This window comes from Microtus pennsylvanicus, chromosome 5, assembly GCF_037038515.1.
Source record: "Microtus pennsylvanicus isolate mMicPen1 chromosome 5, mMicPen1.hap1, whole genome shotgun sequence".
Classification (NCBI taxonomy): domain Eukaryota; kingdom Metazoa; phylum Chordata; class Mammalia; order Rodentia; family Cricetidae; genus Microtus; species Microtus pennsylvanicus.
The window spans coordinates 117861803-117885922 of NC_134583.1; the positions used below are offsets into that span (position 1 = coordinate 117861803).

At 39.3% G+C, this 24120-nt stretch overlaps 1 protein-coding gene across 3 annotated transcripts in view; it reads left to right on the plus strand.

The window, feature by feature from the left end:
* The window catches only part of Tbc1d12 (TBC1 domain family member 12), a 76928-nt gene that overhangs the window by 15354 nt on the left and 37454 nt on the right, over positions 1 to 24120 (plus strand). For 2 of the 3 annotated variants that reach the window (XM_075973964.1, XM_075973965.1), the window contains exon 2: positions 5066 to 5189. In XM_075973964.1, coding sequence (XP_075830079.1) covers positions 5066 to 5189 — 124 coding nt within the window. Of the gene's footprint in view, positions 1 to 5065; positions 5190 to 24120 lie in introns of those variants that run through there. The other variant, XM_075973966.1, reaches the window with a different exon arrangement.

Consider the following 24120-nt stretch of genomic DNA (forward strand, 5'->3'; position numbering starts at 1 on the left):
AAAGTGCAATGTCTAGGATATGTAGGTAATAATAAGTAAGACATTCGTTTTGTCAGATAGAATGGCTAATAAGTGGAGTGACGCATGATTTATGTTATTGGCCTTTAATGAAACCTAGTAAAAGTAAATTTTGAAACCTGACTCTTCTTTTGAGGGAAGTAAAATGACATGAAACTACTTACATGGAAAGTTAGACCTTTACTGTATTTCGTAAGGAATTTCTTGAGTCTGGGAAGAGTCAGAGAAGCTATTAAGCCAGTGCTGTGAATATGAAAGGAAACAGCTTCTGGGAAAAGCCTGAGAGTGCAGAGTTGTCTGTACATCAGTGTGTCCTTTCTGTATGCTGCTCCTTAACTAAATTGTGACAGTTACAACAGTTAACTGTTTTTGAGAATCAGTAAGCTAAAGTCAAAGTGTTGAGACTTACATACACACTTGTGTGTGTGTGTTTGTTTGTTTGTGTGTGTGTGTGCCTGTCTGTTAAGTTCAAATCTATTTGAAGTTAAGAACTGTATCTTTTTATTTTTTTCCTCTGTATATAGACATAGACTATTGGGTTAAAATGGTGGGGAGGGGGGCAAGAGAGATGGCCTAGCAGTTAAGAGTGCTTATTGCTTCTGTAGGGATCCAGGTTCTGTTCCCAGTTCCTACATGGAGGCTCACAAGCATTGTAACTACAGTTCTAAAGAATCTGATGTCCTCTCCTGGCCTTTGTGGGTACCAGACACGACATGATACATAGACAAACATGCAGGCAAAACATCCATATATATAAAATAAATCAGAATCTCTCTCAGTCTCAGTTTCTCTGTGTCTGTCCCTGTGCTGGATAGTTTTATGCCAACCTGACACAAGCAAGAATCATTTGAGAGGTGATGAGAACCTTAATTGAGAAAATGTCTCCATAAGATCGAACTGTAGGCAAGCCTGTAGGACATTTTCTTAATTAGTGATTTAAGTGGGAGAGCTCAGCCCATTGTGGATGAGGGCATCCCTGGACTGTTGTCCTGGGTTCTATAAAAAAGCAGGCTGAGCAAGCCATGGGGAGAAAGCTAGTAAGCAGCACTCCTCCATAACCTCTGCATCAGCTTCTGCCTCCAGGTTCTTGCCCTGCTTGAGTTCCTGTCCTGACTTCCTTTGATGATGCATAGTGATGTGGAAACATAAGCCGAAAATACCCTTCCTTCCATAGTTGCTTTGGGTATGGTGTCTCATTGCAGCATTGATGAAACCCTATAATATAACTAAGACAGTCTCTCTGTGTGTATGTTTATTGTGTCTGTCAGTCTGTATGTTGCCCCTCCCACTCCAGAGAGATGGCCTGCATTTGATTTTCCATACACTTTTGTACCCCAATACGAAAGAGGGAAGAAGGCAACAAAAGACTTCTTTAACCTGATACAAAGGACAACTCCACCAGTTACTTGCTTTAACACTTTGAGACATCAAGTCCTTAGCATTTTGTTGTTTAGGCTGAGAAACTACCCTAGACCAAGTATCCTGAAGGCAACCCTTCCCCCAGGTAACCTCATATTACAGAAGAAGAAACAGAAGTATGCTTGCATATCCTGACCATCTGTCAGGATGGAAATAGACTCACATTTTTGGGCCTCCACACTTGTGGCCTCCTACATTCGTGTAAGTATGTTGACTCTAAAAGTATCTTACTAGTGTGAATTCACTATACCTCATGTTGGGTTTCATAAGTATTTTATATATTCTCTTTTAGCCCCTGCATTGTTTCCCTTCATTCAGTCTTTTTTTTATTGATATTTATTGAGTTCTACATTTTCTTTGCTCTCCTCCCTGCCTCTCCCCTTCCCCCTTCAACCCACACGCAAGGTCCCCATGCTACCAATTTACTCAGGAGATCTTGTCTTTATCTACTTTCTACTTCCCATGTAGATTAGATATATAAGTCTCTCTTAGTGTCTTCATTGTTGTCTGAGTTCTCTGGGATTGTGGTATGTAGGCTGGCTTTCTTTGCTTTATGTTTAAGAACCACCTATGAATGAGTACATGTGATAATTGTCTTTCTGTGTCTGGGTTACATCACTCAAAATAATGTTTTCTAGCTCCATCCATTTGTCTGCAAAATTCAAGATGATGTTATTTTTTTTTCTGCTGTGTAGTACTCCATTGTGTAAATGTACCATATTTTCCTTATCCATTCTTTGGTCGAGGGGCATTTAGGCTGTTTCCAAGTTCTGGCTATGACAAACAAAGCTGCTATGAACATAGTTGAGCATGTGTCTTTGTGGCACGATTGAGCATCCTTTGGATATATACCCAAAAGTGGTATTACTGGGTCTTGAGGAAGGTTGTTTCCTAATTTTCTGAGAAATGGCCACACTGACATCCAAAGAGGTTGTACCAGCTTGAACTCCCACCAGCAATGCAGAAGTGTTCCCTTTTCCCCACAACCTCTCCAGCATAAGTTGTCATTAGTGGTTTTTTTTGGGGGGGGAGGGGTGTTTGGTTTTTCGAGACAGGGTTTCTCTGTAGCTTTGGAGCCTGTCTTGGAACTAGCTCTTGTAGACCAGGCTGGTCTCGAACTCATAAAGATCCGCCTGCCTCTGCCTCCCAAGTGCTGGGATTAAAGGCGTGTGCCACCACTGCCTGGCCTGTCATCAGTGTTTTTGATCTTGGCCATTCTTACAGGTGTCTTTCAGCCATTTTAGATTCCTCTGTTGAGAGTTCTCTGTTTAGGCCTGTACTCCATTTTTTAAATTGGATTATGTGTTCTTTTAGTGTCCAGTTTCTTGAGTTCTTTGTATAGTTTGAAGATCAGACCTCTGTCTGATGTGGGGTTAGTGAAGATCTTTAACTGATGAGTCTATTTCCTCTTATCTTCAGTGCTTGAGATTCTCTCTTCCATCTCTTGTATTCTGCTGTTCATGCCTGTGTTTATGGTTCCTGATCTTTTTCTCATGATTTCTGTTTCTATAAATCCTTCAGTTTGTGTTTTCTTTATTGTTTATATTTCAGTTTTCAAGTCCTGAATAGTTTCTTTTATATGTTTGATTTCTTTTTCTTGGTTTTCTTTAAGTGATTTGCTGATATCTTCCAATTTTTTGTTTGTCTTTTCCTCAATTTCTTTTTTTAAAGATTTATTTATGTATACAGTGTTCTACCTGCATGTAAGCCTGCACACCAGAAGAGTGTATCATATCTCGTTACAGATGGTTGTGAGCCACTATGTGGGGGCTGGGAATTGAACTCAGGACTTCTGGAAGAGCAATCAGTGCTCTTAACTTCTGAGCCATCTTTCCAGCCCTTCCTCAATTTCTTTAAGGGAATTTCTCATTTCATCTTTAAGGATTTCAAATATTCTCTTGAAGTTATTTTTTAGTTCATTTTCTTCTGGTTAATCCATATTTGGTTGTTCATGTCTTGCTGTTGTGGGGTCTTTAGGTGTTGTGTTGTTCTTTGTGATGTAGCGTGTGATCTTACCTTTTCTATTCATCTTTTCCTCTAATATGTGTGGTTGGGGCTGTCTGAGATTCTGTTGAATATCTTGTAGGTGCAAGTGAATCCAAAGCTCAGACGGTTGTTCCTTGTGGTACAGTCAGCGTCACAGTTCTAGTTACCTTGTTGGTTACTCGGTGTTCCTGGAGGTAGCTCAGCGCTCCTGTGTTTTGCTCTGCTCACTTGCAGTTTGCTGTCCCAGGCCTACTTTGGCCTAGGTTGCTGGCTGTGTCCTGTTTCTGTAAATCCTAGTGGATCTCCTGCAGAACTCCCTGGCTTAGAGTTGAACCTGTTCTGGTGGAGATCGCTGACTCTGGATTTAGTTACTGGCTCAATCCTGATCTGCTAGTGTCCTGGGACTGGGTTGGCTTCCGGGACTAGATTTGCTCCTGGCTTCTGTTCCCCCAAAATATTTAATTTTAAATTGTTACACATATATACAAGTGTCTGGATAGGTTTGTGCACATGAGTGAATTGTTTGTCTCTCTCTCACTTCGTCTCCCTCTTCTTTTTTTGTTAGATCTTCCATGAGAGACAACTTTCTTCCATAATTGCATGCTGGCCTTTCTGCAATAAGTTTTGTTATATAGTTGTTTCAAGAAAAGCAATTAATAACTGTGGTACAGCAGTAGATGTACTTTTATTACAAATATTTTAAAAAGTATTAATAAAGGTAATTAAATAGTAATTTTTCAAAATATTCTAATACCTGGGACTAGAGAGATGACTAGGTAATTAAGGGCTCTTTTTTTTCTAAATTTTATTGAGCTCTACTTTTTTCTCTGCTCCGCTCCTTTTCTCTCCCGTCCCCTTCAACTCTCTCCCATGGCCCCCATGCTCCCAGTTTACTCAGGAGATCCATGTATGTCTCTCTTAGGGTCCTCAAGGGCTCTTATTATTCTGACAAAGGACTCAGATTTGATTTCCACCAACTATATGGTGGCTCATATCCATCTGTATCTCTAATTCCAGGGGTTCTAATGCTCCTCTCACTTCCAGAAGTTCCTGCATGTTCATGGTGCACATGCATACATTCAGACATGTAACACATATATACAAAATAGGATAACTATTTTTAAATAAATAAATATTTAGATGTGTGTATATATACACATATATATTATTACCTAAGCTCTTAAATTCTCAAAGATTCCTGGCTTTTGAAGTCAAGTATCTGAATCATGAATTTAAAGTGAATATATTTAATTTATGCCTTTTACCTTTCCTTATTGTTTGTTTGTCAGCATTTTTGTGAATAACTCAACATGGTGGCATGTGCCTATAAACCCAGTACTTGGGAGGTGGAGGCAGGAGGATCAGGAGTTCATTGTCATCATATGCTATATAAGTAGTTGGAGGTCAGCCTGGGTGACCTCTTGCCTGGAAAAAAAATCTGTATTTCTGATTCTACTAATACATCTGTATAAGTCAGGTATTCTTAACTGATTTATGCTGTTCTAAACAATATTTGTATAAGTAGTAGGAATAATTTTATTTAAAAGTATTTTAAATTTGCTTTAGAAATATACTTAAATGTTACTACTTAACTGTTTCCTGGTTATGGAAAAACAATTTGTGTAAACTTTCTGTGTTTCAGAAACCTTTTTCCAAAAAGGACGAAGGAACTCAAATCAGTTGTTCATAGTGCTCCTGGATGGAAGTTATTTGGTAAAGTTCCTCCCAGAGAAAATCTTCAAAAAACATCCAAAATTATTCAGCAGGTAAGTACTCATCTGAGCATGCAGTTTCAGAGCTCTTAAAGCATCGCTCGGTGCTTGGCTAGCTGCTCAGCACATGAGAGTCAGTGTAGCAGGACCACCCCAAATTTAAGGCTACACTAAGCTACACAGTGAATACAAGGCCAACTTGGGCTACATAATGGGGCCTGTCTCAGATAAAGCAGTGTGACAAAGCATTGTTTTATTTTTTAAATGTTTTTTAAAAATAAATTTTTAAAGCATTTATTTTTATCTCTTGTATATGAATATTTTGCCTGTATGTTTGTAAGTGCACCATGCATGTACCTGGTACCAACAGGGGTTAAAACAAAACAAAACAAAACAAAAGTCACCAGGTCCCCTGGACTGGAGTTATAATGAATGTGAGCTGGGATGGTACTGGGTCCTCTACAAGAGTAGTAAGCTCTTTTAACCATTAACAGCCCCCAAGCATTATTTTCTTGAAAATGAACCATTTTCATTTTCATTTTTCTAGATACAAACTTGGAAATTGTAGGTACTTACTGTAGTTGTCTTATGTTTTCTTAAAAGACAAGCCACAGTATTTCTGATAACATGTTAAGATTGTGAAAATTCTTTGAAGTAGTAAGACATTGATTCACTTTCTGGTTATCCTTGAGTGTCTGAAGGGTAGAGGACGCTGAGCGTAGCTCATCACTCTGCGTACTTTATCTACCAGAGATGTGGTGACCATTCTGCTGTGAACAATGGAGCTGGGACAAAAGGTTGAGGGCTGCCCCATTGTTCCTGAAGCTTCTCTGCTTTCTGTCTGTGCTGAAAGGTTCTGCCATTGAGCATTGCCTTGTAATTACTTCCTAATCATTTAGAAGCAAAGTCTTTTTAATATTTGCATTACCAACCATATGAATTCCTAGAACTTATTTTGACTCCTAAACTCGTGGTACTCAGCACTCGATTAATGAGACTGGAAAGTGGTGAACCTGGCTCAGTTCGGACTGTTCTAAAATTCTGAATTGTTGTTTAAAAGGAATTTTTAAGCCTGACATGGTGGTGCACCCCTTTAATTCTGACATTTACACTTGGGAGACAGCAGTAAGCAGATCTCTGTGAGTTCAAGGCCAGTCTGAGTTACATAGCAAGTTCCAGGCTAGCCAGTCCTGCATAGGGAAACCCTGTCTCTAAATAAGTAAATTCTGTTTTCTCTTGTTCAGTTGTGGTTTCCAGATTTAATATAGCCAGCATCTATAAAAATTTTTTTTTTGTTTTTTCGAGACAGGGTTTCTCTGTGGTTTTGGAGCCTGTCCTGGAACTAGCTCTTGTAGACCAGGTTGGTCTCGAACTCCCAGAGATCCGCCTGCCTCTGCCTCCCGAGTGCTGGGATTAAAGGCGTGTGCCACCACCGCCCGGCTTATAAAAATGTTAAAACTTTTACCATTATTCATATTAGAAAAATATCTCTAAGGAGTTAATAATGTTTCTTTTGTTTCCCAAGTAATAATTATTTGTTTTTTAGATTTCATCCTAGTAATAGTTTTTGGTGTGGTGGCACCTGCTCATAATTCTCAGCTCCCTGGAGCACAGGGAGGAGGGAGGAATGCAGCAAATGCAAGGGCAACCTAATCAGCAGTAATGCTTGTCAGACTCTGTTTCAGAAACAGAGACACAAATGAACAAAGATTAAAGCACTGTAGTGTCAGGGGCTGTTGTTCAGCTTGCTAGCATCCCTCAGCACTGCATACACTGGGTTAGTGGTGTATGTGTGAAAGCCCCAAGCTTTATATGGAGCTTGCAGCCACCCTGGGCTATTATACCCTGTTTAAAAAAACAAACAAAAAAAAGAGACATGATTAGTTTCATTTACAGATATTAAAATAGTAGTTTATTGCTGCTTTAGAGTGCTATGATTCCCAAATCTTATGCCTACATACTTTGGTATGCAGAGGAGACACATGAGTTATTTTTATTTTTGATGTAGAATCAATAGAATCCCACTTTTGTCAGGCAGGGTGTAGCTGTTAATAAAGAAGTTGTTTTAATATTAAGTGATACTAAATTCTTTTCAATGACATTATCATTGTCAATGGTTTTTCTGAGATAAGTATGAGAAAAATACAGGAACTATATAAAAATAGTAATGAATTTAAAATAAGGGTGATAGATGTGACAAGTCTTTCTCTGTCCTACCAGCTTCCAAATAATGACACGGAGATGTCTTATTAATTACAAATGTTGGCCTTTGGCTTAGGCTTGTCTCAACTAGCTCTTCTTTTTATTTTAATTTTGTTTTTATTTTACATGCCAGCCCCAGTTCATCCTTACTTTCCTTTTTCCACTCACCTATCTCCCCCATCTCACCTCCATCCACTCCTCAGAGGCTCTAAAGCCTCCCTTGGGGAGCCAGCAAAGTCTGGCATACCAAGTTGAGGCAGAACCAATCCTCTTCCTCCTGTATGTAAGGAATTCCACCACAGGGAACGGACTGTAAAGGGCCAGTTCATATACCCAGGATAAGACCTGGTTCCACTGCCAGTCCTATAATGGCTCCCTCTATCAAGATAATCCCTCATTACTCCCCTTCTCCATCCCTCCCCAGCTCAGCCATCTTGAACCCTCATGTTCCCACTCCCCATCCCCTTTCATCCCCCCTCCCAGTCTATCCAGGATATCTTAACTATTTACCTTTCCTGGGGCCCTCCATGTTTGTCCCTCTTAGAGTCCTCCTTTTTACCTAGCTTCTCTGGGGTTGTAGATTGTAGCCTTGCTTTATATATATATCTATTTATGAGTGAGTACATACTGTTTGTCTTTCTGGGTCTGGGTTACCTCACTCAGTATTTTTTTTTAGAGTTCCATCCATTTGCATGCAAATTTCAAGATGTCAGTGTTTTTTTTTTTCCTGCTGAGTAATACTGTATTGTATAAATGTCCACATTTTCTTTATCTAGTTTTCAGATGAGGGGCATCTAGGTTGTTTCCACGTTCTGGCTATTACAAATAATGTTGCTATGAACATAGTTGAGCAAATGTCCTTGTGGTATGATTGTGTATTCTTGTGGTATGATAGTGGTATTGCTGGGTCTTGAGGTAGATTGATTCCCAATTTTTTGAGAAATCGCCATATTGATTTCCAAAATGGCTGTACAGGTTTGTACTCCCATCAGTAGTGGGGAAGTGTTCCCCTTACTCCACACCCTCTCCAGCATTAGGTACCATCAGTCTTTTTGATCTTAGCCATTCTGACAGGTGTAACATGGTATCTCAGAGTTGTTTTGATTTGCATTTCTCTGATGGCTAAGAATGTTGAGCGAATCCTTAACTGTCTTTTAGCCATTTGAGTTTCTCCTGTTGAGAATTCTGTTTAGATATATCTGTACTCCATTTTTTTAATTGAATTATTTGGTATTTTGATGTCTAGTTTCTTGAGTTCTTTGTATGTTTTGGAAATCAACCTTCTGTCAGATGTGGGGTTGATAAAGATCTTTTCCCAGTCTTTAGGCTGCTGTTTTGTCTTATTGACCGTGTCCTTTGCTTAATAGAAGCTTCTCAGTTTCAGGTCCCATTTATTAATTGTTGCTCTCAGTGTCTGTGCTACTGGGGTTATATTTAGGAAGTGGTTTCCTGTGCCCATGCATTCAAAGCTACTTCCCACTTTCTCTTCTATCAAGTTCTGTGTAACTGGATTTATATTGAGGTCTTTGATCTGTTTGGACTTGAGTTTTGTGCATGGTGACAGATATGGATCTATTTGCATTTTTCTACGTGTTATGCCAGTTATAGCAGCACCATTTGTTAAAGATGATTTCTTCTTTTCATTGTACAATTTAGGCTTCTTTGTCAAAATCAGTGTTACTAGGTGTGTGGATTAATATCAGGGTCTTCAATTCCATTCATCCACATGTCTGTTTTTATGCCAATGCCAAGCTGTTTTTATTACTAAAGCTCTATAGTAGAGCTTGAAGTCAGTAATGGTGATACCTCTAGAATTTCCTGTAGCATGAATAATAAAAAACAGATATTGGGGTTCAGGCTGAAAATCAGAAAAAGCAAAACAGCCAAGCCACTAGAGAGCTCTTACCTCTTTGAAATCTTCAGACTGAAAGAAAAATAGTTCCTTTCTCATCCTGCGTTATATTCCTCTCTAGTGCTGGGATTAAAGGCAGGCACCACCCTGCCTGACCTCTGTGGCTAAGTAGTGTGGCTACTGGGATTAAAGGTGTGTGCTACCACTGTCTGGCCTGTATGGCTGACCAGAGTAGCTTTTTTGCATTCTGATCTTCAGGCAAGCTTTATTTATTAAAATACAAATGAAATATCACTACATTTCCTTTTCTGTCTAAAATAAAAAAAGCTATAAGTAATGTAAGAAAAGCTATATTGGGGGCTGGAGAGATGGCTTAGAGTTAAGAGCATTGGCTTCTCTTCTAGAGGTCCTGAGTTCAATTTCCAGCAACCACATAGTGTCTTACAACCATCTGTAGTGGGATCTAATGTCCTCTTCTGGTGTACATGCAGATAGAGCAGTCATACATAAAATAAATAAATAAATCTTAAAAAAGGGGGCTTTAAAAAAAGAAAGAAAAGCTATATTCAGTAAGTACATTAACTATATTCAATATATACAGGCAATAAATGCATCAACAATGTCCATTTTTAATTTTGACAAATTCAGAGAAAATACTCCATATATATCCTATCTTGGTGAGTTCAAAGTCTTGTACCTAATTTATGTTCTATCATAACTTACTTTCTGCATCTGGTAAACAAGGAAAACTATAACCATAAGTATCTAGTCTTCAACTCCCTCAGAGACCCAAGAAGGAAATATTATTAACTGAGTAAGCAGGGAGTGCAAGCCAGTGACATCCAAAAATGTGAAAAATGATAGAAAGAGCTGACTGCCTAGACAGTTACCCACAGTTCCACTACAACATTGGGGCATCCATCTTTGGCCTACATTCCTAGTATATCTGACAGATTTTCTGTGAAAAAGGATTTTCTGAAGGACTGTTCCTCCTTGTCTTAGCAGTGTTTGGCAGTCACTTTGTTTTGTATCCCGCTTGTCCAATAGGATAGCATACTTTCAGCAGCTGAGGCAAAGGCCTTTTTTTGCCCAATGGCTTACTTTGTCCTAAAGAAAGTAAGCTTCATGTGGAGTTTCTTCACTTCCCATCATCTTCTCTGAAGTAGATTTGTGCTGCCTGGAGCCGACATGTCTCATTGTCATTAAAAAAAAGGAGCCTATGTTATTAAAACATCTTAAATGTCATATTCTGTAGATCTCTGGAGTGTTTGAAGATGACCTGTCTATCTAAAATATATCTGTTTGACCTTGAAAACATACCTAATGTTCGATTATAATTGATGATTAACTACTAACCTGCATTTTCTTATTATCTTGAACAGCTGGTAATAATTTTCAAGTACTAGAAATTTGCATTACATTGTTAAATGAATGTTATAGGTATAATACCTTGAACAAGAGTAGAAATGTATGTACATTATGTTCTAGCAAAATTAACCTCAAATTTGTATCAATATACAAAATTTGAATACAATATACAAAAATTCAATCTAATATAAAACATTTAAAACTAGTATTTGCTTTTAAAAGTAGATTCAATAATCTACCTTTTTATTTTATCATATCTATATCCTTCCTTTTTTCCTTTCAGAGTAGATTCAATAATCTATTCTTTTATCAATTTTCTTTATTATACAGGATTGTTTTGGCTATCCTGGGTGTTTTGTTTTTCCATATGAAGATGAGTGTTGTTCTTTCAAGGATACAAGAGCATTATTCCACAGCAAAGTCAGGTGTTATTCTGATAGGTCTTCCTTTATATGTTACTTTGCCTTTTTTCTTTGTAGCTCTTAATATTCTGTCTTTATTCTGTATGTTTAGTGTTATTATTATATGAAGAGGGGATTTTTTTTTGGAGTCCAGTCTGTTTGGTGTTTTGTAAGCTTCTTGTAACTTAATAGGCATATCCTTCTTTAGGTTGGGAAAGTTTACTTCTTTGATTTTGTTGAATATGTTTTCTGTGTCTTTAATCTGTTGTTCTTCTTCTATCCCTATTATTCTTAGGTTTGGTCTTTTCATGGTGTCCCAGATTTTCTGGATGCTTATTATTAAGAATTGTTGAATTTAATGTTTTCTTTGACTGATGAATTTATTTCCTCTATTGTGTCTTTAATGCCTGAGATTCTCTCTTCCATCTCTTGTATTCTGTTGGTTATGCTTGCATCTACAGTTCTTGTTTGTTTACCCATATTTTCCATTTCCAAAAGTCCCTCGGAGGCCGGGCGGTGGTGGCGCACGCCTTTAATCCCAGCACTTGGGAGGCAGAGGCAGGAGGATCTCTCTGAGTTCGAGACCAGCCTGGTCTACAAGAGCTAGTTCCAGGACAGGCTCCAAAACCACAGAGAAACCCTGTCTCGAAAAACCAAAAAAAAAAAAAAGTCCCTCGGTTTGTATTTTCTCTGTTGTCTCTATTTCAATTTTCAAGTCTTGAAACTGTTTCTTTCATTTGTTTGATTGTTTTTTTCTTGGTCTTCTTGGCTTTCTTTAAGGGATTTATTGATTTCTCCCAATTGTTGTTTTCTTTTCCTCTATTTCTTTGAGGGAATTTTTTATTTCCTCATTAAGAGCCTCTATTATCCTTATAAAGTTATTATTATTTTTTTTTGTGGGTGGTTTTTGAGACAGGGTTTCTCTGTAGCTTTGGAGCCTGTCCTGGAACTCTCTCTGTAGACTAGACTGGCCTCAAACTCTGTTTGCCTGTGCCTCCCAGGGATTAAAGACTTGCACCATGACTGCTCAGTCATAAATTTATTTTTAAGGATTTTCTTCTGCTTCATCTGCGTTGGGATGTTCAGGTCCTGCTGCTGTAGAACCACTAGTTTCTGGTGCTGCCAGATTGTTCTTTATGTTGTTGAATGTATTCTTATACTGCCTTCTACCCATCTCTTCCTCCTGTCACTACAGGTAGAACCTGTGGCTCCTCCAGTGGTCACTCTTCCCCCAGGTGTATGTGGGGTCTATGACTTTGTTGGTTGCTGATGGTGGGGGATGGTTGGGTTGGGGTAGGGGTGGGCTGCTGCTGCCTGGTCAGTGGGATTGCAGTAGTTAGGGGAGGGACATGAGATGTGCCCTAGGGGGCTAAGACCTAGAGAGCAGGGCTGTCCAGCTGGGAGCTCAAGAGACTCACCTCTTCTTCCAGGTGCTGGTGGGACTTGTGGCTCTGGTGATCACTGAAGCTGTAGGGGATAGTTGGGAAAGGGCGGGGAGGATATTGCTGCTGGCTGGCTGGTGCTGTGGTAAGCGGTGGTGGGTCACAGGATGTGCCCTTGGGGGCTAGAGCCTAGAAAGCATACACTCACCTCTTCCTCCAGTTGTAGGGCCTGCTGATATGGCAGCTGATGGTTGCAGGGGTAGGGGGTATGCTGCTGCCTGGTTTCTGGGGCTGCAGTAGGTGGGGGGGGGCATGGGATGTGCCCCTGAGGGCTAGGACCTAGAAAGCAGCTAGCTCTTATAACTGAAGTTAACCCATAAAAGTATGGGGGTGATGGTGTTTCGAGACAGGGTTTCTCTGTGTAGCTTTTGGAGCCTGTCCTGGAACTCACTCTATAGACCAGGCAGGCCTTGAACTCACAGAGATTATCTGCTTGCCTCTGCCTCCTGAGTGCTGGATTAAAGGCGTGCACCACTACTGCCTGGCTCATATTTTTTTTAAGATTTATTTATTATGTATACTGTGTTCTGCCTGCATGCTAAAAGGCACCAAATCTCATTACAGATGGTTGTGAGCCACCATGTAGTTGCTAGGAATTAAACTCAGGACCTCTGGAAGAGCAGCCAGTGCCCTTAGCCTCTCTATCCCCAAATTAACCCATATTTTTAAATCTATGTTTTACCATGTAGCATTACCTCTCTTCCATCTCCTGCCTCCTCTCCATGTCTGGCTGGAGACTTTGCCTTTCTTCTTCCCAGAGACCTCTCTATCACCAGAAGCCCAGCCACACCTCCTGCCTAATTATTGGCTGTACAACTTTTTACTAAATGAATCACAGTAATATATCTTCATACAGTATACAAATATACCACAACAGATAGTGTCTAATCTTAAAACAAGATTTGGGGAGTTTGTATAGTATGCAACATACATTTGTCCAATTGTAGTGTATTTATGTAAAAATAATATCTAGAGGCTGGAGAAATAGCTGAGCAGTTAAAAGTGAGCATTGTTCTTGCAGAGGACCTGAGTTCAGTTTCTAGCACCCATATCAGGTAGCCTATCACCATTTGTAACTCTGACTCCAGGGACGCTGACACTGTCTTCTAGACTCTATGGACTTATGTGCACATACCACACACACACACACACACACACACACACACACACACACACACACACACCTAATTATATATAAAAAGCAATGGGGGCTGGAGAAATGGCTCAGTAGTTAAGAGATATCTTACTATTCTAAAGGACCCACGTTTGATTCCCAGCATATGCTTATGACTTCACCTCCAGGGAGTCTTAACAATTCTTGCTTCTGAGGACACCCCTACACATATGGCATACATAAATACACACACATACACATAATTAAAATTAATTAAAAAGTGAATTAAAAGTGAAATAAAATCAGCATAATAGTGCATGCCTATGATTTTAATTTTGGATTTAGGATGTCTTGCAGGAAAATCTTGAGTTTCAGGCCAACTGAGGCTCAAGGGAACAAAAAAGAAAATAACCTTTTCTTTTAATGTGTGTGTGTGTGTGTGTTTTAAAGAAAGAGTTTCACTTTGTAGCCCTGGCTAACGTAGAACTCACTCTTTAGATGAGGCCAGGGTCAAACTCACAGAGATTTTCCTGCCTTTGCCATCTGGGTGCTGGGATTAAAATCATGCACCACTACACCTGGCTTTATGTGTATTATTTTTTTAATGCTTAGAGTTAAGATATTCTTGCCAGATTGTGGTGGTGCACCCCTTTAGTTCCAGTATTTGTGAGGCAGAGGCAGGCAGATCTATGGGAGTTGCGGGCAACCTGGTCTACAGCCAAGACTGTGACACAGAGAAACCCTATCTTGAAAATAAAATAAGACCCCCCCAAAACAAAACAAAAACCCACAAAAACATATTCTTTTGAAAATATTAATTTTATATATATAGGTGTTTTGTCTACTTGCATGTCTATATGTATCATGTATGCCTGGTACTTTCAGAGGTCAAAAGAGAGTGTCAGATCCCTGGGACTGGAGTTAGAGATGTGGGTTGCTGTGTGGTTCCTCTGGAAAAATAGCAAGTATTCTTAACCACTGAGCGTCATTCCAGCCCCTACTACGATATTCTTCTGCTGTTGTTCTGAGATGATCTGATTAAACCCAGGTGGACCAGGAGGTGGCTGAGGTGGAAGATGACTCTGAACTCCTGTTCTACCTGGTTTTGTCTCCATGTGGTTGGCAGACACCTGTGTGCCACCACCCTGGTTTAGACAGTACTGGGGATTGACCCTAGAGTCTCTGTTATGCTAAGTAAGCACCCTACCAGTTGAGTTTTATTGCCAGCAGTCTATTAAGATACCCTTACTGAATCCTTCAAACATGACTATTAATTACATGGAACCATTTTTTATTTCATTTAGTTTAGAGTGTGCTATAAGAAAATTGCTACTGGGCTGGAGAGATGGCTCAGCGGTTAGGAGCACTGACTGCTCTTCCAGAGGTCCTGAGTTCAATTCCCAGCAACCACATGGTGGCTCACAATCACCTATAATGAGATCTGGTGCCCTCTTCTGGCCTACAGGCAGGATACTGTATAAGTAAATAAATAAATCTTAAAAAGAAAGAAAGAAAGAAAGAAAATTGCTACTAAGACACTGAGAACATTGTTAAAAGCTCAGAACCTCTTCCATCATAAAATTTAGCATGTACTGTGAAATTAACTTTTATCTAGCTGAATGTGGTGGCTCATAACTGTATTTTTAAAACTCAGGTGCCTGAGGTGGTAGGTTGTTGTTAGTTTTGTGATTAGCTGGAGGATAGCCTGGGCTTTAAGTGGGAGGGCTATAAAGTGAGACTTTTGAAAAAGAAAACCTACCAACCAATCAAAACTTTTGTTTATAGTTTTTCTAGATCAAATTCTTCCTCAAGAAACCCAACAGTGGTCTAGCTACTGAAGGCTTGTTAAAGTATTCAGTATTTTTTTTTTACATTTTTCATGACTAGTGTGCATATGTATGCACTTGAATACCACAATATATGTGTGGAGGGCAGAAAACAATTTGGGGAGTCCATTCTCTCTTTCTGCCAGGTGTGTCCTGGAGACTCCACTCAGGTTATCAGATCCGCTGTAACTGCCTTTGCCTCCCATGACCCTCCTCCTGTGCCCTCCCTGTTTGTTTACCTCCATCTGCTATTCTCTCTCCCCAAACTGTTTTTTATTCAAGGTGGGCATGGCTTTCTCTTTATAGTAATGTACATGTCCAACTTTATGTTGCTAACTTGAAACACTTTTCCTTAGCATTGATGTTTGAATTTTGTAAAGCATTAAGAATAGAAAACTGAGCCAGGCAGTGGTGGTGCATGCCTTTTAATCCCAGCACTCTGTGAGTTCAAGGCCAGCCTGGTCTACAGAAGGAGTTCCAGGATAGCCAGGGCTACACAGAAAAGCACTGTCTCAAAAAAAAAAAAGTATAAAAACGCTTTATTTGTGACCTTTTACCCTGTATTCATTTCTAATGAATTTCTAGACTTAAGAGTCTGAAATGGGAAAACTAAAAAAGTATTACCAGTACAACCATGAAAAAGTTGATACTGTGTCGTGTTTTAGGATTAAGACTGTAGGAAATGAATTATAGCTGGTAACTCAGGTATAAAAGTCCTGAAAATGTATTGAAGTCAAAATAAACTCCTGCTTCATGTGGTGATGTACTTCCAATAGTCGCTGAACTTAGGAAGACGAGGTAAGAACAGGACTCCATGGTCATCCCTGGGCTCATAGTGAGTTCGAGATCACCCTGAGCTACAGGTAACCCTTTTCAAAATATGCATATATGAGCAAATCCCTTTGAACATTCTGAAGCTGGCTCACTTGCCTTTGAGTGGCTAAGCAGTAAGATACAGGGAGCAAGCATGGCATGACGGTCTGGTGTGTAGCTGCACCCAACTTTTTATGTAGGTGCTTGGGGTTCAAACTTAGTTCCTCACTCTTGGAGAGCAAGTGCTCTTAACTGTTGAGTCATCTCCCCAGCCCCCTTGGGTAAATTTTTTTAATTAAAATTTTATGTGCCGGGTGTTGTGGTACACATCTTTAATCCCAGCACTCAGGAGGCAGAGGCAGGAGATCTCTGTGAGTTTGAGGCCAGGCTGGTCTACAGTGAGTTCCAGGACAGCTAGTGCTATACAGAGAAACCCTGTCTCAAAAAAAAAAAAACACAAAAACAAAACCAAACCAATAAATGAACAGAACAGAATAGAATAGAATTTGATGTATGTGGGTGTTTTGCTTGCATATGTGTCTGCACGCATACCCAGTCCCCACAGAGGCCAGAGAGGATGTTGGATCCCTAGAACTGAAGTTACAGATGGTTATAAATCACCATGTGGTTGCTAAGAATCTAACCCAGGCCCTCTGGAGAGCAACCAGTGCTTGTAACTGAGCTGTCCCTCCCGCCCAGGTAATATTTTTTAAAGCAGGTATCAAAAAACCAGTAGCCATATTCTTAAGTATGAGTATAATGCTTATGAGCCATAATTTCTCTTGTTTTTAATGGAAGGGCACTTGTCAGATTGTACACTAAACAGGAATGTAAGGTTTCATTTATAATTTTTTCTGAATTACTAGTAAAACAATAATATGTTTATGAAATACAATACATCATAGGGTGCTAATTTCCCCCATCACATTTTTAAACCTTTTAAGCTTCCTTCTTTTGGCCAGTGAGATGATGACATAGAGGGTATAGTGTCGCTCCAAGTCTGATGACATGAGTTTGATTTCAGGTCCCATGTGACAGACAGAGAGGAATGATTTTTTTTTTTTTGATGGTGTTAATATTGTCTCACATTTAATTTTTCCTTTCAGAACTTTTCATTTACTTTAGTTTGTACTATCACATCTAGTCGTTCTACTTAAGTGCAAAACAACAATGATTATCTCTACAGGGACCAGTTGTAGGCTAGAGAGGTGATTCAGCAATTAAAAGTACTTGATGCTCTTGGAGAGAACCAGAGTTCAGGTCCCAGCATTCATGTTGGGCAGCTCACAACTACCTGCAACTCTAACTCCAAGGGATTTGATTCCCTTTCCTGGCGTCCATGGCCACTCACTTACATGTGTATTTATTATATAAATACACATAAATTAAAAAATTAAAAATCTTTAGAGACTAGCTTCTCAACTCACAGATATCCCCTGAGTTCTAGACTATTCCACTACTGTATTTGGAATGGAAACTATATTTGGATGTGAAGCACTTTAGACACAGTCTTCTAAGTGCTCCTCGATCGCTTTTGTTTCATTGCTGATAATGTCTGTCACACCGAGAGGCTTGGCACAGTTTATCCCTTTGTGCTTGGCTTTCCCTGGAGCATTCTTCTTGGGGTCCACTGCAGGATCCCGCCGTCTCTCCTTGCAGATGGAGAAATGGACACTCAGGTAGACTATTTGCCACTGCTGTGAGGAGTCTTCTTTTTTTTTCCTTTTTTTTTAAAATTTATTTATTTATTAAGGATTTCTACCTCCTCCCCGCAACCGCCTCCCATTTCCCTCCCCCTCCCCTGATCAAGTCCCCCTCCCTCATGTGCTCGAAGAGCAATCAGGGTTCCCTGACCTGTGGGAAGCCCAAGGACCGCCCACGAGAGGACTGATTTTGAACGCTGTCCTCTGACCTCCCCACATATGCATACTTATACATACAAATAAAAAAAATGTAGGCCGGGCGTTGGCAGCGCACGCCTTTAATCCCAGCACTCGGGAGGCAGAGGCAGGCAGATCTCTGTGAGTTCGAGACCAGCCTGGTCTACAGAGCTAGTTCCAGGACAGGCTCCAAAGCCACAGAGAAACCCTGTCTCGAAAAACCAAAAAAAAAAAAAAAAGTAGTAAATTTAAATGTATTAAGTGTTTTTGCATGTATATATATATATATATATAAGATGTATTTTCCTGTAACTTATTTCAAGAAAGCTTCACCATATGTAATTATCTTTTATGTATATGAAATTTAACCATCGTGTTTTAAATAATTTTTCATAGATAGAAGAAATTTCTAGGTGAAAGTTGGTTAAATATTCTTAAAATATTTTGTTAATATAGTAAATTATATTAAAAATCTTGTCGATTTTAGTGTCATCCATGTTAGCACTAAAGAAACATAAAAACGCTTAGTGGTAGAGCACTTGCCTGTCGTGCACATGGCCCTGTTTCCTTCCGTTACCAGCAGAGGGAAACAAAGCTAACATAAAGTGTGTTCTAGACTAATAGCAAAGTCACACAGACAGAGATTGGGATCAAGTTCTGAACCACAATAATATTGGCAGTATTGTATTTTGAGGATGATCACATATGCTGTTTTGCTAGTGTGAAATTCCTGCTTGTTGCCTTTTGGACCATTAGTGAACCATATTAAAAGTTGAATTTCTAGTATCAATTACAGCATCATTCATTTGACCTGGATTTCTGGCTTTTCTAAATTAATAGATAAAGTTAGAATATAATTAGTTTGTCTCTGACCTTGAAACTGCAAGCAGGAATGTTTTCAAATGAGCATGTTATGAATAATTATAGTATAGTTGGATCCTACATTGACTATACCCATTTCCATCTTTATTTCAATCTGACTTTTTCTCAGTAGAAATGAATTATTAATATGTGTGTATGTGGCATTATTTTTGTGTTGTCCTTCATGTGAAAATGAGACTTTGTACTTGGATGATAGCCCAGGTTTTCCATCAATACTCATGCCAGTCTCTGAATGAAATTTGAATTGAGTAATTAAATCACTTCAACAGAATTTAGCTAGCAAGAAAAAAGTGTTTTAAAATATTGATTTCTGGGCTGAGATGTAGTTCAGTGGGTAGAACACTTGCCTATCATTGCATTAAGCCCTGCACAACATAAGCTAGGTGTGATGGCGTATGCCTGTCATCCCTGCACTCACGGTGGGGAGGGTGAAGAGACGGGACAGGAGCAGCTACATAGCATAGCCACATAGACAGCGTGATCTGTCTTCAAAAAAAGATCACACTACTTAGTTAAGTCTTTCTTTTTGAACAAGTTTTTGTTGTTTGTGAACAAGTTCTTGGACTTTAATTTTGCTTAAATATAGATAACCTTTGCATAAGATTTGACTAAATACTGCAGAAATGATGTTCTTTGACACTGTTAAGTTGTCCAATGACTGGCTTGTGTTGAGATTTTATTCCTGCAAAGTCATTAAGCTTATTAAAATGTAAATGTTTTTTTTCCTCTTTTGTCACCTTCAAAGGGTAGTGAATAACTTCCTTTTGGTGTGTTTTACATCATAATTGATAAAATTATTATGTCTTTCTTTTTATGAATATATAAATTTTATCAAAGTTTATGTGACTTGGATATTGGGAGAGGAACTCAAACTGGGCTTATACTTGTTAGAGGGGGATATGAACCTTAACAGGAAAGGGTGGTGTGGGGGGGGGGAGAACGAGCTGACAAATTAAACAGGCTAAGAGAATTTGAATGTCAGTCTTTCCCCATGATCTATCCCTATGATAGTCTTTTTTTTCTTCTCAGACCCAATATTTTACTTTTAAAAATTAACCTTTATTTCATATGTATGAGTGTTTTGCCTGCATGTATGTCTGTGAACCATGTATCTGCAATTCTTGTGGAAGCTAGAATAAGGTATCATATCCTGAGACTGGAGTTATAAGTGGTTGTGAGCTAGCATGTGGGTACTTGCAATTGAACCTGGGTCTTCTGCAAGAGCAACCAATACTCTTAACCACTGAGGAATCTTTGTAGCCCTCACAGTTTTCCTGTTTCTTTCTTAATGGTTTTTCAAGCAGTCATCCTGGCTGTTCTAGAACCTGCTCTATAGACCAGGCTGACCTTGAACTCGTAGAGATCTCCCTGCCTCTGCCTCCCAAGTGCTGGGATTAAAGGCATGCACTAACTCTTAGCCACAGTTTCTTTTTTAAAAAGATGCTATTGCAAGACTTGACTTGTATTTTTTTTTCTGATCGGTCTTTCAGCTATAGAACCCAAGGCATCCTGTGGTAGAATATCTAGTGCTAGTAACTGAAAGTGTAACATTAGCAAACTCTAGGTTTTTTTCCCTCTGGCAGAGCTAGAAGGACAGATACCTTGAACTGATCCTAGATTCTTCCTTAAGATCATCTTGCTTTTACTTCAGTGAATGTATAATTTGCTTGACAAACATTGACTGGTATAATTCACATGATTTAGGTTCTTAATATAGAAAAAAATACATTGAGTGGTATATGCTTTAGTAGAATTATATTTAGGATATAAGAATACAATTGAGTTATTTTCCACAAATATGATATGTGAATTGTGTACTATAGCGAACTAGTTAGAACTGACCAGGTAGACACATGGAAAAAACCTTTTTAGATACAGGAAGTTGAATGAGCAAATGGGAACAAATAAGCTGTGTGGGGTTAATTGGTTGATGTGTTAAGTATTGTCCATATAAATCCACTGACAAGGAGCAGAAGTTTGTTTTGGATTGGTTTCAGAGGATTCAGTTCTCGATCAGGCGTTTCTACTTCTGGATGTGGTGAGGTAGACACTATGAAGGGGAACATGATCAGAGCTGCTTGTGAGGCTCTGTTGCCAAGCCTGATGAGCCCGAGTCTGATCCCCACACTCACATGGTAGCAGGAAGAAACTGCTGGAAGTTGTCTTCTGACCTTCACATGCATTGTGATGCACACACACCTGTGTGTAAACATGTACAGCGACACACAAAAATATAAATTGAGAGAGTTGTGAGATGAAAGACCAGAAATTTTTAAAAAAAGAAAAAAAAGCTGCTCACTTCATAGCAGATGGGGAAAAGATCCCTAAAATTTGCTTCTTTAAGGACATGACCCCAGTGACCTAACATCCCTGCTAGCCCCACCTCCTACAGGTTGTACCACCTTCCTTGTGCAGCAGACTGGTGACTAAGTCTTTTATATGTGCGTCTTTCAGGAACATTTAAAATCCAAATGATAACAGCTAACATATCAGAGACTTAGAGTAGATGGTGAAGAATCCTTAGCTATAAGCCTAGAAAACTAGATTTTATCCAAAACACCTTTAGGTAAGGTATTGAAATACTAAATTCATATATATTAGAAAGATAATTCTGGAAGTAGCCTAGAAACTAAACAGTAGATTTGTAGATATGGACATGAAGTTATAGTTGGTCAGTCTGGCATTCTGCTCCTCAAACATAGTGTCTTAGTAGCATTATTTAGAATTTGTTTTAAGACTACAGAGGACCGGGCTGGAGAGATGGCTCAGAGGTTAAGAGCATTGCCTGCTCTTCCAAAGGTCCTGAGTTCAATTCCCAGCAACCACATGGTAACTCACAACCATCTGTAATGAGATCTGGTGCCCTCTTCTGGCCTACAGCATACATGCAGACAGAATACTGAGAATACTGTACACATAATAAATAAATAAATCTTAAAAAAAAAAAGAACACAGAGGACCCAGGTTTGATTCCCAATACTCAAATGGTGACTCACAGCTGTTATCCAGTTCCAGGGAATCCTATGCCCTCTTCTGGCCTCTACAGGTACTGCATGCATATATGACATAAATGCCAGCAAAACACCAACATTAAACTAAGAAAAAAAATACAAATTTTCCCTGGCGTGGTGGCACATCCTTTTAAAACCCCATCACTAGCTGGGTGGTGGTGGTGCATGCCTTTAATCCCAGCACTTGGGAGGCAGAGGCAGGTAGATCTCTGAGTTTAAGGCCAGCCTGGTCCATAAAGGACAGCCATAGCTGTAACACAGAGAAACCCCATCTTGAAAAACCAAAAATAAATAAATAAAAATAAAATAAAACAAAATCCAAGCACTCAGGAGATAGAAATAAGCGTATCTCTGTGAGTTCAATGTTAGGGTGGTCTGCATAGTGAGATTCTACATAGTGAGTTCCAAGCCAATTAGGGCTATATAGGAAGAACTTGTCAAAAATGAAAGAGGGAGGGAGGGAGGAGAAACATCTTTTGGCAGCACTATACATTAAATTCTCTCTCTCTTGTTTTTGTTTTGTTTGGAGGCAAGGTCTCACACTCAGGTTTGCCTGGAAGAGGTGCCATTCATTACCTCACCAGTACCGGGATTATAAGTATGCCCAAGTGCTATATTGCTTTAAAAAATTACATTCCATTGTATGTGTGCATCTGTATGTGTCTCTCCATGTGTGTACACACAAATGTTCCATGGCATTCATGTTGGGGTCAGAGGACCACCTGATGGAGTCAGTTCCCTCCTCCCACTGTGTGGGTCTCCCTCTCTCTAGTCCTGCTCTGTCACTTTTTACAGTTTGTGATTCACTGCTGAAATTTCAAGTTGATTGTTATCTCCTTAAATACAGTAAATTCATATTTTGAATTATAATGATTCAATAGAGAGAAATATTTTGAGTTAGAAAATGTGTAATAATTATATATCTTAGTTAGGGTTTTTATTGCTGTGAAGAGACACATGAACATGGCAGCTGTTATAGAGGAAAACAATTGATGTGGTGGCTTACAGTTTCGTGGATTCAGTCTATTAATGTGGCGGGGAGCATGGAGGCATGCAGATAGACAGATGTGGTGCGGGGGAGTAACTGAGAGTCTTACATCTGGCAGGCAATAGGAAGTCAACTAAGACACTGGGAAGTATCCTGAGCATAGGAAACCTCAAAGCCTGTCCCCATAGTGACACACTTCCTCCAAAAAGGCCAGAGCCACTCTAACAAAGCTGCACCTCCTAATAGTGCCACTCCCTATTAATTTATGGGGGCCAGTTACATTCAGACTACCACATCATATAAAAAGAAGTATAGGCTGTGGTAGCTAAGCACTAGTGAATGAAACCCTTGATCACTTTAAGTACCTTTAACTTTCTTCATATGAATGATCAATTAATGTCTTTTATAATTGCTAGATGACTTTTAAAAGTTGTGTGTGTCTGTCTGTCTGTTTATCTGTCATGTCTGCACATGACTTTGTGCATGTACATTCAGGTACCTGCAAAGGCCAGAAGAGGTTGTCAGAATCCCCTGGAGCTGGAGTTATAGGTAGTTGTGAGCTGTTCATCATGGGTGCTGGGATCTGAGCTCTGATAATCTATATTCTATAAGAGCAACAAGAGCAAGTGCTCTTAACTGTCAAGCAGTCTCTCCAGACTCAGGCAGCTTTTTCTTTTTTTAAATATTTATTTATTTATTTATTTATTTATTTATTTATTTATTGTGTATACAATATTCTGTCTGTGTATATGCCTGCAGGCCAGAAGAGGGCACCAGGCCCCATTACAGATGGTTGTGAGCCACCATGTGGTTGCTGGGAATTGAACTCAGGACCTTTGGAAGAGCAGGCAATGCTCTTAACCTCTGAGCCATCTCTCCAGCCCCAGCTTTTTTTTTAAAAGAAAAATATAAAAGTATGAATCAAACAGATTATAAATGAATAAACTTATTATTGATTTTTGGTCAGTTTCTGGGAGTAGATTTCACAAAATTGTAAACATTTCTTTAAAATGCTCAAGTGGGCCTGGTGGTGGTAGTGCACACCTTTAATCCCAACACTCAGGAGGCAGAGACAAAGACAAGTGGATCTCTGAGTTTGAAGCAAGCCTGGTCTACAGAGTGAGTCTAAAACAGCCAGGGCTGCACAGAGAAACGCTGTCTTGAAAAACGAGAAAAGAGACAAAAAACCAAAGTCCAAAAACTTTG